At 38.9% G+C, this 18,386-nt stretch overlaps 1 protein-coding gene across 1 annotated transcript in view; it reads right to left on the bottom strand.

Annotated features, from left to right (window-relative positions):
• Positions 1-6,357: 6,357 nt before the first annotated feature.
• Positions 6,358-18,386, bottom strand: part of CUNH12orf56 (chromosome unknown C12orf56 homolog) — a 111,160-nt gene continuing 99,131 nt past the window's right edge. Inside the window, 4 exon segments of the mRNA XM_027774058.1 lie at positions 6,358-8,269; positions 11,692-11,870; positions 15,662-15,736; positions 16,280-16,354. Coding sequence (XP_027629859.1) covers positions 8,143-8,269; positions 11,692-11,870; positions 15,662-15,736; positions 16,280-16,354 — 456 coding nt within the window. The 3' untranslated portion in view covers positions 6,358-8,142.

The raw sequence follows: 18,386 nt of genomic DNA, 5'->3' as shown, positions 1-18,386 counted from the left end.
TGAAGACATTTCTCTAAAGTAGACATACAAATAGGCATCAGGTATATTAAAAATATATGAGGGGGCCAGCAAGTGGTGTGGAGGTTAAAGTGCTAGATCCCACATGGCTGACTGCACAGTTCAAGTCCCTGGCACAATGGCTTGAAAATCATAGTGGGTGCCTGTGTGTGCATGCATGTCCAGGATCCCAAGAGGAGAATGGAGAAGAAGAGATTATGGCATGGCCTTTCCCCCAGAAGGTGATTGACTTTCCCTCTCTCTCTCTCTCTCTCTGGTGAGCGCATTCACCTTACAGCAGAACTAAAAATGGATAGATGGATGGATAGATAGATAGATAGATATTCAAAATCACTTATCATCAGGGGAGGTAAATCAAAACCAATGAGAGATCACTTCATGCCTGTTGGGGTAGCTGCTTTCAGAAAGGTAGAAGGTAAGTGTTAACGAGAATGGGGAGAAATCGAAACCTTTGTGTACTGTTGGTGGAAATGTAACTGGTGGAGCCATTATAAAAAACAGTATGGAGGTTCTCCCAAAAATTAAAAATTCAACTACCATATGACCCAACAATACCACTTCTGGATATTTATTCAAAAAAAATTCAGAACAGAACCTTAGAAAGGTATTTGTATTCCCATATTCATAACAGCATTATTCACAATATCCAAAGTGTAGCAACAACCTGAATGCTTGCCAACAGATAACTGGGTAAAAAAAATGTCATACATATAGTAGAATATTATTCAACCTTTAAAAAAAAAAAAAAGGAAATACTGTCATATGCTACAACATGGATTTTGAGGACATTATACTCAGTGAAATAATCCAGTAACAAAAAGACAAATACTGCACGATTCCACTTAGATAATGTATCTAACGTGTCAAATTCATAGGAGCAAAAAGAATGGTGGTTGCCAGGGAGGGAGAAATTAGTTGCTGATGGGTGGGCATAGTGTTTGAGTCATGTAAGATGAAAAAGTTCTAGAGATCTGCTGTATGATGAGGTGCGTGTAGTTAATAATACTGCATACTTAAAAATGAATTAAGAGGGTAGACTTCACATCATGCATTTTTTGCAATTAAATCCATTTTCACAATTAGAGAAGTTTGTCTTGTTCTTTCTCTCTCTTCCTAATCCAATTCTACCCTCTAGTGGTGATAGTTGCTAATAGCAGTAAAATACTTTTCCTTTAAAATGGCCTTTCCACATACTTTTCTTTTTAAGGTTTTTACCATAGAGCACGTATGCTCGCTGGAGAGTGACAGACAGGGAGAAAAAGTGAGAAATCACCCCCCAGGGAGGATGGCCACTCTGCAATTCCTTCTTCTCCATTCTTCTCCTGGGATGTTGGGCACCCACACTTGATGTTTTGGTCTGCCTTTTCTGATTAGCTGCTTTTTGTGCTGTATGATTCCTAGAGCTCCTCTCCAGTAAGGGACAGTGACTACGTGCAAACCACTGCATCTAAACAGATATCTTAAAAATAAAATCCCATTTTGAAAGTACTAGAAGTACTCTGAGGATTATCAGGCTCATTCAAAATGACAAGAGAAAATCGGTACCTGATTTTAACCATGTAGGACAAAAGCTAGGAAATCATATGGAAAGTAAACACTTGGGTTGGTTCGAGTGGCCCGAATTATTTCCATTGAAATTGCCCTAACATTGCTGTAATGTATAGTTTTGTTTAATAATATATGAAAATGTTCTTGATTTTGGAGGGGTTTTTTAAAGAGAGATTTTTACTATAGGGCATGTGTGCTTGCTAGAGAGACAGAGAGACAGAAAGCGAGAAATCACCCCCCAAGGGGGATGGCCATGCCGCAGTCCCTTCTTCATTCTCCTCTCAGAATTTTGGGCATGCACACTCACGCACCAGGCATGAGGTTTAAGCCACTGGGTCTGGTACTCAAACTGGTCGACTACATAGGAGTCCAGTGACGTAACCATTATACCATCCTCTGGTCCCAATGTTCTTGACTTTTTATTTGTTGCTGTATAATAAACCACTCCAAAACTTAAGGCTTAAAGCAACCCTTTATTCTACCTCACAGTTTTATGGATTGACTGGGCATTCTACAAGTCTTACTGGGATCTCGCATGTGTTTACTGTGAAATGGCAACTGAGGCTGGTGCTCTTCTGAGTGGTCTTGTTCTGCACATAGTGTCAGCCTCCCAGTCTCTTCACATGGTAGCCCAAGGCTTCAACAGAGAGAAGCAGAAGCTGCCAGACCTTAAAGTCTGGGCTCTGAAGTCCTGGAACGTTACCTCTTCCACATGGTCTGGGTCAGATTGTCGTCACAGGTCCAACCCAGGTGAGAGGGCAAAGGACCCGAACTTCACGTCTTGATGGGAGGAGTGACATGCAGCTGCAACAATGGGTGGCCTTGTTTGGGACGTCTTTGAAGAAATCCGCTGTTACAGTGACTTTGTACAAAATCATAATGAAATCTTAAGCTGGTCTAACGTGTTCCTTAGCCCATTCATCCATTCATCTTTGTATCAGGCACTATTGCAGGTGCTGGGAACATAGTATTGAACAAGACAAGGGAAAGCCAATCTGTCATGGAACTTGCATTCTTAAATTCTTATATTTTGAAGAATAAGTGAGCAAACAAATACATTCAAAGGTGATCCAGGTGGGTGGGAGGCTACTTTAGAGTGATCAGAAAAGCTCACTTTGAGATGGTATTTGAAAGGAGGAGCGAGCATTTCCAAGTGCAAATTTCGAGAGCCTGAAGGAGCTTAGGATGATCATTTGAAGGTATAGCATAAAGGCCCATGTGTATGAGGAGGCGTGAGGAGAATGGTCAGAGGTCACAGAGTGGTCACAGGCCAGGTCATGAAGGCCATTGTAAAGGCTTTGGATTTAATCCTAGGTGATAGGAAGTAATTATTTTACATTAGAAATGTTATTGTTCAAAAGATGACTCCAGTCTCACTTCAGAGAATGCATTATAGGGGTCAAGGATGAAATCACAGTGACTAGGCCATTACAGTAAGTGATGGAAGTTTGAAATAGGACTGTAGCCACAACTATGGGAAGTCAGTAGACCAGGAACGTATTTTAGGGAATTGCCAATCAGCGCTGCTGATGGACTGATTGTATTTAGGGAATGAAGGAAAGGAGACGACAGAGAGATCTCTCAGATTTATCTTTGAGCAGTGGACTGAATGAATGCCATTCACTTACGGGGAAAAGACTAAGGGGAAAACAGGTTTTTATTGTTGGGCAAGGCAATCAAGAAACTTAAGAATTCCATTTTGGCATGTTTAAGTATGTTACGCTCACTTGATCACTTGTAATTTAACTGTATGGCTTGATTTATGGTTTATCCAAATCTGTGCAAAAATAATCTATACAACAAAGCGTTAGTCTATCTGGAAAACTAGAATAAATAATATATATTTAAAAATACAAGACCACTAAGCAGGTCATTGTTTCTATTCAGATAATACTTACCATTTATTGAGGGGTCTCCATGCATTTAAACCACATAGAATTCCAGATCTTGACAGTTTTGGACTTGAAAATGGCAATGCCACCTGGTTCTTCCTAATATACAGTGGCCACCGAACTAGATGTTTATATATAATTTAATGAATATTCACAAAAGAACTTAGGCTTTTAATGACTGGTTAATTGATAAATTGAGTTTAAGCAAGGATAAAACAGAGTTTAAGTCTGAAAGAGTTTAATGTCCCCAAATCTGGCGACAAGTAAGTAAGTAGGCAAAGCTCGAAGCAAGATCTTTCCGACATGATATCTGGACTCTTATCCACAAAGTTACACTATTCAGATTTCTGGTCAGGGAATCAGGCTGTCTTCCCCCCGAAAGAGAAAAGACACAGCACAGAGTGCTTGGTCTGACTGGATAGAAAACCGCAAACTGTCTTCCTCCCACGGAGAAGCAAGTTTAAGTGGACCTTACAATCCCATCCTGCACTCTAGAAGTAAATGTTGGGTTGTCGGAAATGTCATGACACATTTTTACATAGAAAATTACTTCATGACTTTTCTGACAACCCAATAGAATGAACTAAGAGAAATCTTACTGTGGTTTAACACTCTGAAAGGTTGCTCAAAAATTCTCATCAAATTTATCTCTTCAAGAAATTTCCAGCTTGTTTTACATATTTATCACTGGACCACTTCATTCTGGAAATATGTTAAAATATAAAACAAGTAGACCTAGACTCAGAAAAATAAAATATAATGTCAGGGGTTGTAGCATGTCAGCAGTAAATAAGCTTTTATCAACAGCCTTGTACCCCATTAATGCACTTGCATTCATATATTGTGCTGCACACAGTTAAAAGTGGAACTACCAGAGAGAATCAATATGGAACTATAGGCCCTTCTGGCTTTTTTTGTCTTTACATAGTGTCTAGAGTTTCTAGATTTCAATAAAGTAAGAAATTTTTTAAAGTAATTATTTATTTAATATTATTTATTCATTTATTTTAATTTGACCAGAGACAGAGTGAGAGAAAGGGAAAGTGAGAAAGCAAGCTGCCAGGTTCAGGACTCGAACCATCTGTGGGAGTGTCCAGCACCTTAACCACTACGCCATCTGCTGGGTCCAAGTAAGAATTTTTTTTTTATTTCTAGTAACTCTACTTATGAATCAATTACAGACTCTGTAAATGCAAAATGGCTACATGGGTTTGATCAGTTAGCAATTAGCTAGTCAAAAATTGAAAAAGGTTTATGTGACTAAAATGCCTTCTGTCTGCCATTAGGAATATTTCCCATACAGCACTTCCAGTGATGTGTCAGCTAGAGCCAACAGTCCTTCGTGGTGATAAGCAGGAGAAATAATCACTTGCTGGGTTAGCAGGTGGCACTGGATTCCCACATGGCCAACTGCAGTCCTAGATCTGGTGACTTAAAAATCACAACAAAAATAGATAAAAAATGGAATATTTTTTAACAAAATAAAACAATGCTACTAAAAAAAGAAATAGTCACTTGTCAAATCATACCCCTACTAATATAAAGCTGAATTTCCATTTGATATTCGAATGAATCTATTCTCCAATGCTATATAGATCAGGAGTTCTCTAAGTATGGTGGCTAGAGGCCAGATTGGTCCCCAAAAAGGGGGCAGTAAATTCCCAGCTAGCCTTAGTATTATTTTAATAGCAATAATAGCAATAATAAATACCATTTATGAGCCCTTATTGTAAACATGCCAGGTACCATGCTGTGTGCATTACCAGCACCTTAAAATTAAAGCTCCTAACAACTTTATGCAGTACTTTATATTATCTGTGCTTTAATCAAAGTTTAGAGTTGTTGGTAAAGTCTCAAGGTCTAAAACTAGGTCAGAGCTAGGGCTTAAAATCAAAGCCATTTTGGCCTCTTACCCCTAGTTAATTAAAATTTTAAAATATTATTTTTAACTATATGTATATATATGGATATATACATATGTATAATTTTTATTTCTAGTAGTTCTACTTGTGAATCAATTTTAACTATATGTATAGTTTAACTATATAATATATATACAATATATACATACTATATTTACACTATATATACTGTATATTGTATATGGCATACATATACTATATATAGTTTATATGAACTATATATACTATATATACACTATATATATCATATACATACATATATATAGTTAAAATGGAAATATATTAATATACACTGTACATATAACTATATATACTATGCATATATACTATATATAGTATGTATATATATACTATGTATAGACATATACATATATAACTATATATACTATATATACATACTATATATACACTATATATATTCTATATAGTATATACTATGTATAGTTTATATATACTATATATATACACTATATATTATATACATACATATATGAATATGTACCATATGTATATACTATACATATATACATACATATAGTATATATGTATATATTATATATAGTGTATATACAATACATATAGTTAAAATTGATAGGTAGAAATACTAGAAATAAAAATTATACATCTGTATAATGTTTGAAATGGTAGACCTGATTTCTGTGAGGATAACCGGGGGTTATAAATGGTAATATCTGTATTATAAAGGTGATCAAAGTGTCTAGAATCTTGAACTCATCCTGAAAACTGGCTATGTATGCTTGTCTTTTTAGTGACCTTTTATATTCTTAAAAAGTTATATTTCATTTTCGCATTCACATTTTATCTATAATTGGATTTCCAAAAACAATTATTATTTTGCAATTAGTTAAAATGTTAAATGCGTTTGAGCACTAACGAAGATGGATTATTTAATGATTCTCTTGCCTTTGGCAACAATGCAAACAAAAAAATACACAGCAGAAAAGAATTGTGGTAGGATGATCTTTCCAAGTATGTATTAATTTGGGGTTCCCCCTCCCCAAGTCTATGCCAATGAATGTACATAAGTCATACCAAGTAAACTGAATATCAGGGTGACAGTATTCAACCATTAGCACTAAACTAAGCGCTGACTTTAGCCCTGCATGGAAATATCCAGGTACATTCTGAGAGAGCCTTTGCCCCTAGACATTAAATAAAGCATGGTCCCAGGAAACTGAGGAGTGGGAGAGGAAGGCCACGTAGGCAAGAAATCCCATGGCAGAGAAAGTCCAGATTTGCCATAGCCTGCACTGCTACCAGCCCAGAGCAGGGGCACTGCTTAGAAGCTTCAGCAAAGCTGAGTTGATCCTGTTGTTCTTCTGTGGGTTCCACCATCCACCCTACATCATTTGTTTAGTTTGAAGTGATGTTTGCCTGTGTCCAAAGAATCTCTTCGTATTCCTTCATGGACCACTCTTGTAAATAATTCCTTAATTAACAGGCCAGCAGACTAATTTTGCTCCTCTTTCTACCCCCAAAATAGAGAGTAGAAGACTTGGATTCCTCGTGGGTGATGATAGAGAAGGCTTGGAAACTTTGTCAAGCGATACTGTGGCAGATCAAAGGGAAACTTTTGTTGCCAAAAAAAAGTGGATTATTTGGAGGCAGTATGAAATCATATACTGAGACAATAACAAAGAAATACACTGCCCCATTTCAGAGTGTAAAAGTGCAGAGAATGCTAGAGCTGGGAGTGAATTTGTAGAACATCTGGTCCCATTCTTCCACAAACTAGAAAATGTCTAGGAAGAAGCAGATGAGGCCTGGAAGGGGGAACCTGACTTACTTGAAGTCAAATAACTCATTACCTGGCTCAGTCAGAATCAGAAATACAACCTCCTAAGTGAATCTCATTCTCTCTCTGCTCTACAACATCTGGCTTGTCAGCCTTTCCTTAGAAGGTGGGTTTTTCTCTGATCCTCCTTCAAGTAAGTTGAATGGAGAGCCTGATTCCTAGAATGTTAGAAATCCAAATGCATTAGCTCACAGTGATAACAAACTTTTCATTTGATCAAATTAGGCTATAGCCATAAAATATAGTGGAGACTTTTTTAATGGTATGGAAGAGTCATAATCATATGTGGACAATGTGTCCATCAGAGAGACTCAGGAAGATCATTCTGATTGGCCCACAGGTGCCTGAAACAAAGTGGCGGAATAGGTCTCATTTGTTAAAGACAGTCCAAGTTTCTTTCCCTCTGAAAGTCAGGGAACAACATGCTGTTCAGCTATGCCTGTGTTCTGCTCAGTCTTCCATGAATGCTTTTGTCACCATAGTTTTTACAGGTGGAGGAAGGGGTCATCTTTTGCTCGTTTCTCTGATGATCACTGTAGTTTATACTCTACGACCATTTATCTTTGTCCCAGTGGTGTCGTGTCACTCACCATTATCACACCAATGAAACTCATTAGATTACTTTTTCTGCATTGGCTTTCCACAAGCTTCTGTTCCCTTTATGATTTATCTTCTTTAAAAAAAAAATGTCTTTAGAGATTTTCTTTTTTTCTGGAGAAACACTAGTTTTTAGCACCATTTCACACATGTCAGAATGGAATTAAACAGGTTTGGGTTATTTTTTGTTTCTGTTGCAGATAAAAAACTTCAAACACTTCTCTTAGAAAGGTATTGATGGGACATTCAGATGAAATCTTTGTTTATAGGACTCAGGGAGAGCAGATAGTATGTAATCAAAAACTGTTTCTCATAAATATTGATTCCTAATTAACATTTCATACTCTTGTTAACATTTTACACATTGTTTCTGTTCAACCAATTTCAGAACTTCATGAAAAAGCTGAGTGGTAGGTTGAGCAATAGGGTAACACAACGGAAGCCTTTGTTCTAAGGCTGGCATGTGAATAAAGTACCTGCAAATCATGAAAAACAAGATAGAGAGCTTTAGAAACAAAGATTTTCACAGGGGTCACATCAGTACATTCACACTCAATGGCATAGGGTTATTGGGTGTGGGAGTCTAAGCCACAAGACCCAGTCAGCATTTTCAGCCCTCCAATCTCCCCGATTATGACCTAGAAAATCTGTTACGCATGCCTTGCAGCTCACTGAAGCACTTTAGCAAAGGAAGTGGATTTAATTAATAATGTATCAGTCATCAAAGCAATAAGGAAGCCAGGACTGTCCTCACCACAGTATGAGCTAGGGGAGGCTCCTGCTTCCTGTTTTCTCAGGTTATATACAGTTGTGTGAAATGAAAGGATCAAGCTATGGTGACCATTAGGGACCAGTCAAGGGAGAAAGATAGGGTTCATTCCCATCACCTCAGTAAACAAGTATAGGAAAGGCCAGAGGAAGACACAAAAATGAGAAGGTCTCTAGCCATCCCCTTGAATGGCTTAAAAAAATGTTCTCAACCCTCAGTGAACATCTGAATCCCCTGAAGGGCTTTCTAAATAAATCACTATCCAGGTCCCCACTCCAGACTAACTGAACAGAATTTCTGTTTTCTTTTTTTTTAAAGAATTATTTATTCAACTTTATTTATTTATTTATTTATTTATTCAACTTTATTTATTTATTTACTTATTTTCAAACTGACCAGAGAGAGAGAGAAAGTGAGAAAGCAAGCCACCTAGTGACTCGAACCATGGTCTGCCATGTGGGAGTCCCGTGCCTCAACCACCATGCCACCGTACCAGCCCCATTTTTTTTTTAATTTGATAGAGAATGCATGCACTCACTGGAGAGAGACAATAAGAGAGAAATGAGAAAGCACCCCCCCCTGGAGAATGGTCACATCACAATCCCTTCTCTTCTGTTTCACGTTTTGGGATTTTGTTTGTGCCAAAACACGTACACCCAGTGTTTTCTCCAAGCCACTGATCCCAGGACTCAAACTGAGCAGTTGACCATGAGGGATCCAGCCACTTCAACCACCTCAATACTGGGTGGCCACTGAACAGAACTTCTACATGTGAGACCAGAGTATCAGTATTTTTAAACAAAGGTTGAGCATCCTTAGTCCAAAATTCCAAAATCCAGCATGCTCCACAATCAGATTCCTGGAATCCCAACATGATGCCTCAGATGGAAAATTCCACACCTGACCTTATGTGACAGGTTACAGACAAAACACCACAGTACAAAAATATTGTATAAAAAACATGAAAACTATTTTTCTTGAAATAAAAAAAGCATTAAAAATGCCTATTTGATGACTACAAAAAAATATTGTATAAAATTACATTTAGACTATGTGTATAAAGTGTATATGAAACATACATGAATTTTGTGTTTAGCCTCAGTCTCCTCCCCAGGATATCTCATTATATGTATGTAAATATGCCAACATCAAAAAAAATTCCAAAATAAGAAACTGTTCTCGTCCCAAGCATTTCAGATATGGCATACTGTAGCTACTCAGGCAATCCTAATGCAAAGTGAGGTGAAAGTCACTGCTTCAAAATGATAAATAGTGATTGAATGCTTAAAAAAATAATTAGAATAATAATAATCTGGAAAAAATAATGAAAAGCTATTTGATGATCATGATGGGGATTTTAATGTCCTTGTATTGATTGATATGCATGGTATTCCTTCTGAAAAAAAAATGTAATACATTGTAAAGTTATATGTGATTCAATGTAATATAAACAAGATTATGATAACAATAAAAAAAAGTCACTGTTTCAAAAGGATCATATACCTAAATGCCCGCAAGTAACATAGCTGCAGGAAGTACAGTAAGAAACAGCAAGAGATGGAGTAGGAGATGGTTGGGCTCCAGCCAACTGTTGTCATTTTAGAATATGACATCATTTTTGCCCATTATCCTAATTTTTAAATGTTCATGACTAAGTTTTTACAATTTTGTCATTTGATACATACTACAACATGGATGAACCTTGAACACAATATGCTAAGTGAAAGAAGCCAGACACGGGACCAGCAGTTAGCATAATGGCTATGTCACTGGACTCCTACGTAGTCAACGCAGTTCGAGTCCCGGACCTGGTGGCTTAAACTCACGCCAGGCACATGTGCATGCATGCCCAAGATCCCGAGAGAATGGAGGAGAAGGGATTGTGGTGTGGCCATCCCCCTTGGGGGGTGATTTCTTGCTTTCTGTCTCTACATCTCCGTCTGTCTGTCTGGCAAGTGCACGCGCCCTATAGCAAAAACCTCTCCAAAAAAAAAGCCAGACACAAAAGGTGTCTGGTGATTCCATTTATACGAAATGTCCAGAAGAGTAGAAAGTAGATTAGTGGTGGTCAGTGGCTGGTGGGGAGGGAGGATGGGCAGTCACTGCGTAGTGGGCTTTGTTCAGGCTGATGACATACTCTGCTATTATAGTGTAGATGACTACAAAACATTGTGAAACATATTAAACGTCCCTGAGTTAAACAATTTAAAACAGTGAATTTCATGCTATATGAATTTTACCTTAATAAAAATTAAAAGGAGTGCGGAGGCAAGGGTGGAAATCGAGATGTTTGGACCAATTCAGAGCCAGACAAAACCTTCATAGAGGGCCAGCATGGAACCTGTGATGTAACACTACATGGAGGAAAATAAGGGTCTACAGATTGGGTCGATTTTTTTTTAAGGCATTCTAAGTTCATAATGTATGCCTCCACATCCCATTACGTCTCCATCCAAACTAATGGCAAAGCTATACCTACTGCATCCTTTTCATCTTAAGTCAGACTCCACCTGGGACTTTTCCTTAGTAGGTGCTAATGCAGGGCTGCACTGTTAAGTGCATTTGGCTTTGCCAGCCTATAAATAGAAGTGGAACCCCTGAGGTGGAGGAGAATAGGAGATGAAACCAATGCTGGCTACTGCTTTCTTACTCTTCTGTTACTGAAAGTAAGAAAGGGATGAATGAAACAAACTAGTGAGTGTGTTCATTAATTGTTCCTCTTTCATCAATTATTTCTTTCCAATGACTTGGTTGAATGCGCAATCCATAATGAATTGTCCCCTTCAGTAGGATTTGCTACTTTTAGATCCTCAAGGCAGGTTAAAAGCATTACTGCTACTGTGAGATGCAGCCTGCAATAAAGACAATGCATGAGAAACAGTTCTTCAAAGAGAGTTCGATGTTTCAGCAGTCTTTTCTGTCTGGCCTGGGGATCATGAAATGGCAATGGTTCTTAGGACTGCCTCAAATCCTACCTTCCCTCAGAGCAAAGTGAAATATTATCAAAAACAAAAATAGAATTATTCTATCATCATTTAGTCTTTTAAGTTTGGGGCCATGTTTCAGGTTTCTGGGAGAATCATAAACAGGTGGAGTTTTACTGCAGATGAGACTCAGACTTTTCCTTACCTGAATTCTTCCCTGTAGTCATTCCTAATAAAATCAGCAAGCGTCTTGCTGTACTGCAGGCAGCTCTTGAGGACGTAAAACTGCTGGTACAACAGAACTGCTTGGCAGGGACTGAGTAGCTGCAATGAAGCTGAAAACCCCTTCACCACTCGTTTCACAACACTGGCCACAAAAGTAATCTAGACAAGGAAAACGCAGTTAGATGTAGACTGCATGCCACCCACAAGCTCACCTATTCCAGCCGGAGTCTCAAATGCAAATCTAGGCTGAAGTCCTCACTGCCCTTACACCAGCACCCTTGCATTCTTTCTCATGGAAGTGGTACTTAGAGAGCACCAGGTCATAGACCAAGGGGGGACTAAATTTATAACTTCTAAACAAGTAAGAGAATCCAAATGGACTGACATGCGGGTGTATCAATGATCCTGACAGTTTCTTTGCTTCCACATTTCTCTCAAATGGTCTGCTTCTGCCCACGCTCTTTAGAACTGGGTTAATCCTGAAGCTTCCAACAGCGTTAGTGATCTTTCTGCGTTGTGCCACCCTTCATCCTGACATACTTCGTGGTCACAGACTGGCCTCATAGTCAACGGAGTTCTTTGGGTGAGCCAACTCTAGAGGTTCATCAAGAAGCTTTCTTTTGCTTGGCGTCCTTAGGACTTCAGATTTCCAACATCAGTTCAGATGATAGTTCAACCACTGCACAGAAAAAGTAGGGGCCTTGCATTCTGCATTCTGGACCTTCCACTGCTCTGAGTGACTCAAACTTTATGACACTCCTTGAACTGGGCCTGAGGCTGGCATCTGTGTGCCGCTAAAGGAGCCAGGCCCACAGGTTCAATCTTTGTATAAGGCGCCTGGCTATTTCACTGACAAATGTACTCTCTGTACACTTGTAAACAGAGAGCTTTTTGTAAACATGCCACAGGGACGTGACAAGAGAATCTAGGTTCTATAGGACAGCCTCAGCATGGCTATGGAAAAGCAGCTTGAAGCAGGAAACCACTGATGGTCAACAGAGGCATGTTCGTACATGGAAAAAGAACACATCACCTCATGTTGAGTCCTTCACTAGCCATGGAAATCTATTGAGTCGTCAGAAAAGACATAATATGCCTTTCTATGTTTTAAAATGCAAAAATGCATCATGACTTTTCTGATGACCCAGTAGTTTAGATTACTACCTTTTGAAGAGATTTTCACTTAAATGTATGTTGATTTAATATATGGATACATGAATGAATAAATGGAAACTAAGTTTGGGGAGGTGAGAAGAGATTAGGGGATGAAGCCTTTATTAGAATTAATTCAGCAGATATTTTTTAAGACTAGAAAGAATTTATTCTTATACTTAACCATTAGGGTAATATACTGTACATATTTCCACATTTTAAAAATTGACACATATGTACAGTTATACATATATGTGGGTGCAGTGTGATTCACAATGTGTAATGATAAACTTGGGGTAATTAATGTATCCATCATTTCAGACATTTGTCATTACTTTGTGTTGGAAGCATTCAAAATTCTCTCTTTTAGTTCATCTGAAATATACAATAAAATATCTTTAACTATGGGCCAGCAGGTGGTGTAAAGATTAAGACAGCTGGACCCCACATGGCCCACTTTGCAGTTCAAGTTATAGGCCTAGCATTTTGAGGAGCACGGTGGGCAACTGTGCATGCATACCCAGAATCCCGAGAGGCGAATGGAGAAGAAGGGAATGCAATGTGGCCATCCCCATCCCCATGGGGAATGATTTCTCATTCTCTCTCTTTCTCTCTCTCTCTCTGGCAAGCACAGATACCCCCCCACACACACACACACACATATATTACTGGTTCCTTATTTAAACTGTACTTTTGTATTCATAGCCAACATTTCTCTCTCCCCCCACCCTTCCCAGCCTCTAGTAATCACTACTCTATTCTTTACTTTAGGAGATCATCTTTAGCTTCGGCATATGAGAGAAAACACATAGTATTCCCTGTGCCTGGGTTATTTCATTTAATGGAACATCCTCCAGGCTTATCCACGGTTCCTGAAATGACAGGGTTTTATTCTTTTCAATGTCTATACAGTATTCCATTATATATACAAATAGCACAATGTCTTTTCCATTTGTCCATTGATGGACACGTAAACATTTCTGTATCTTGGCTCTCTCTATATAGCTCTGTCTATCTCTCTAATTTTTTTTCCTTTGTAAATATATCAAATAATGGGATTGCTGGATCATATGGCAGTGCTGTTTTTACTTTTCTTGAGAAACTTCCACACTGTTTTCTATGATGACTGTACTAATTTACATTCCCACCAACAGTAGTAAAGGGTTTCTCTTTATTTGCATCTTCTCATCATTAAGTATTTGTTACATGTCTGCATAATTGACTTAGCTCTTGTCTTCATGGCACTTAGAGTCTTTCGGAAGACAAAGACTTCAGTATCAGTGTTTGTGCATGTGTCAGGTACCCGTCATGAAGGACGGGGTTATACTGTGGTAACAAACCTCCCCAAATACCAGTGATTTGCCCAGAACTGTTAAGGTATACTATTTGTTCGTACTGCATGTCCTGATAGACAGGAAGGGGTCATTGGCTGGTGGAGAGTCACCATGTAGACCATACAGGGAAGCAGGCATTGGCTCTTAAAACTTCTCCCAAGAAGTGACATAAGCAACATCTCACATTCCATGGCAAAAAAAAAAAAAAAAAAAACAAGAACAGAGGCCCACTAATTTCAAGTGAGGAGGGAAGTACAATGCTACCACGTGCCTTGAGGGAGAGATTGCCAGGTATGTACAGGCACTAATGGCTATAAGGGCAGAACCAAGAAACACAGACTAACGTAAACCGCAACAGAGACAAATCCAATGAAGAGGGAGAGGACAGTATGCTATGACCATGAATGTCTGTAATGAGGACTCTGCCCTAGTCAGAGAGTCAAAGAAGCACCCTTGGCTGCCCACCCCAGAAGGGGCACTGAGGCCTGAAGGGTGAAAGGAGCAGGACAAGCATTTCAGTCAGAGAGCCGAGGGCAGTGACAGGGGTCCTGTGATGCAGTTGGTGGGGGAAGGAGACGCAGTGAGTAGGAACCACATGGCTGGGTTTGTGAGGGACCAGAAGAGGCTGGCAAGTAGGCCATTTGGAGGAGTTCAGTCTTTATTTAAAGGGGAAAGCTATTGAGAAATTTAAAGCAAGATACGACAATAAGTTTAGTTTTGTTTCTTTTCTTTTCTTTTTTCTTTTTTTTAGTTCTTGCTACAGGGTGTGTGGGCTCACCAGAGAGAGAGAGAGAGAAAGTGAAAAATCATCCCCCTGGGTGGATGGCCATACCACAGTCCCTTCTCCTCCATTCTCCTCTCGGTATTTGAGGCACACACGCACATGTGTCTAGTGTAATTTTCAAGCTGCCAGGTCTGGGAGTTGAACCGCACAGCCGGTTGTGTGGGCTCCAGTGCTTTAACCGCCCTGCCACCTCCTGGTCCCAGATTTTTATTTTAAGTGGATGCCTCTGGCTGAAATCTGGCAAGAAGAAAGGAACAGACCATTTAGATGTGACTTGGGTATCAAGGAGCAGTGGGACTGAGTATGTGCTGGGACAGTGGTTGCTGGAATAGTGCTTTGGATGATCCCAAATGTTAGACTCGCTGTCTAAGGTCAATGTTCACCTTCTTACGTAATTACAGTTCATATATGGCTTCCCACATATATTCTAGAGTTTTTCATGATATAAAAATCATATTTAAGCTATCTTTCAGGTTCCAAATATAATTTTTTCTTAATTAAATTATAAAATTATCAAATTTATATTTTTGCTTCTGTTTGATAAACTTGACCATGTCATAAGAAAATCCATGTCTTACTCCTTAAGTAACAAGGCTTGAAAGATTTAAAGCAAGAAATAATAATCAGAGATTTTTTTAATAGGTTCAAGTGGCGATTTTATTTTACATCTAGGTACTTACTATGGGAGGACAACTTTGTAGAAAGGACATCATCCAGCTCATGGCGAACTTTGTGGTTCCCAGTCCAAGGTTTCCCTGATACTCGAAGAAATAAACAAGTCATACCCATGAAGTTCAAGGTGTAGCTACAAGAACACTCACTCTCACATCATTTTTATCTTGATTAACCAAAATCTTTAAAATCAGCATACGTAGTCCCATCATATATCCTCAGTGCTTTCCATTACCCGTGACAAACCACAGTCCAAAAATAGGTTGGTATGTTTTGAGAAAGAAGCCACATAACTTGTATTACAGCATATTGTTGTAATTGTTCTATTTTATTATTAGTTATTGCTGTTCATCTCTTACTATGCTTAGTTTAGAAATTAAACTTTATTTGGTCCTATTCCTGGCTTCTGGCATCCATGTAGTCTTATATTGTCTGAAGTTGAGGGTACTGCTGTATTTTGGAAAATCAGCCAAGTGAGCACTCAAGAGCAAAGGAAATATGTTTGGGAGACCATCCGTAATACAAGTATTTTTCTGGTTATTATTAGTCACACTCCATAATCAGATAACTTACATGCGTCATCATGTGTCGTCACATAATATATATAATAAAAATAGATGTCGTACCTGCTGAAAGACAAGAAGTATCTCATACAAGAGTGCTGTAGCTGTGTCTGTATATTCCAGGAGAAGCTTCTGTAACTAGAATTTTTAAGAATAATCAAATGCAATTATCATTGACACAGAAAATGATCATTTCTCTTGGTTCCCTTTAGGTACTCGTAAAAGAATTTTTGACGAACTAAAAATATAATTACTGTAGTCTGTTTTTCTATTCCATTTGGTTCAGACATTCTCAGAAAGTGACTCTCATTAAGAGACTACACATTTAAGAAAATGCCCTAAAAAGTGGGTCAGGGAAAGAAGATACAATATGTTAGAATACTAACACAAAAACTCACATACTTGATTGGCAAAATCAATCAAATCAACAATTCTACTTCCTTTTACGAATGTAGAAATATGCTCCCCAGCATTGAGGTGGGAAATTCTTCAGAAAATTTAGGCCCATGCCCAATTTGAACTAAGATTCCTTCTGTTATGTGGGTAAATACAGGGCTTGGAGACATGGTGTTACTCTCACGAAATCCCAGCAGCTGGTGAGGCTGTCTTCTGGTCCATAAGCCCTCGGGGCACGAGAACTGTGTGTGGACATACAATGTGCCAACACGTTCTCCCTAACCATATTCTCTACCACGAACAACCCCAGTTTGAAATTTCCCACTCCGTTAGACCTTGGTACCAAAATTTATGTTCTCTCCTGATGGCCACTCTAATAGCCCAGGTGCAATGGATCAGCCAGTTCAAAAAACAAGAAACCCACCTACCTATCCTGCCCACTAGATATTTCTGGATGAAAACACCACGGGCAAATTAAGTTAACAAATTAAGCCAAAACCAGGCTTCTTGTTTCCTCCTTTGAATCTTCTCTTATTGTTCTAGTTCTGAATATGACACTCAGGCCAGAATGTAAGTCTTCTCATCTTCACACTTTATTTCACATCAACATATCAACTCAATTTCGTAAAAATTTTGGAAATCTATCCTCTTTGCAAGTGCCATCCCTTTTCTTCATTTATTTATTTAACGTATAAGTATCTGTCATTGTGCTAGTTGTTGGAGATCCAAGGGAGAATACAGACAGGGCCCCTGCCCTCGTGGAAGACAGTCTACTAGGGAAACAAACATCACTACTGCAAACAAATAAATAACTCACAGTTATAAACGGAGACAAGGGCCAGGAAAGAAAACTATAGGAAGGTAAGAGCACTCTAAAAAGGAGAACTGGGCTTATCTGAGAAGCAAGGAAGACTTCTTTCTGGCCCATATCATCGACCCTAAACTACTGCACCACCTTTTTAACAGTTCCGCCTATCTGAATCTTACTTGCATCCCTCTTTTGAATCCGCAACCCACTTATTTTGTCATTGAGAGTGGTATTGTAGACACTCCATCTACAGACGGTTGGTAATGATATGTTCATGGGTATAGTTGATTTCCCCTGGATTATAACTAATGAAGGCAGAGATGATGTCTGTTTTGCTTATGGTTTGTACTCCACTATGTAGTGCACTACTCACTTGTAATAGATGCTCAATAAAGGTCTACAGAATACTTATATTAGAGAGTTTTCTAAAACATAACTCTGATTGCATGTTTAAGAACTATCAAATTGGGGCCAGCAGGTGGTGTGGTGGATGTTGGAGTCCCACATGACCAACCACAGTTCCAGTCCTGGACCTAGCACCTACCTGGCAGCTTCCTTTCTCACTTTCTCTCTCTGTCTCTCTCTGATGAGTTCATGTGCCCTATAGCAAATTAAAATAATTAACAAAATTAAATAATAATAAAAATTATTTAAGGGAAACCAGCAGATAGTGTAATGGTTATGTAGCTGGATTCTCACGTTATTGGTGGTGATTCAAGTCCTGGACCTGGAGGCTTAAAACTCACACCAGGTGGGACCAGAAGTTAGCATAATGGCTATGTCACTGGACTCTCATGTAATTGACTACGGTTCGAGTCCCAGACCCAGTGGCTTAAACTCATGCTGGGCACGTGTGCATGCGTTCCCAAGATCCTGAGAGGAAAATGGAAGAGAAAGAATTGTGGCATGGCCATCCCCCCGGGGGGTGATTTCTCACTTTCTGTCTCTTTGTCTCTCTCTCTGTCT

This window comes from Tupaia chinensis, unplaced genomic scaffold, assembly GCF_000334495.1.
Source record: "Tupaia chinensis unplaced genomic scaffold, TupChi_1.0 Scaffold000395_1, whole genome shotgun sequence".
Lineage (NCBI taxonomy): Eukaryota > Metazoa > Chordata > Mammalia > Scandentia > Tupaiidae > Tupaia > Tupaia belangeri.
Note: the sequence above shows the minus strand (reverse complement) of the source record. Positions and strands in the feature narration are given on the sequence as shown.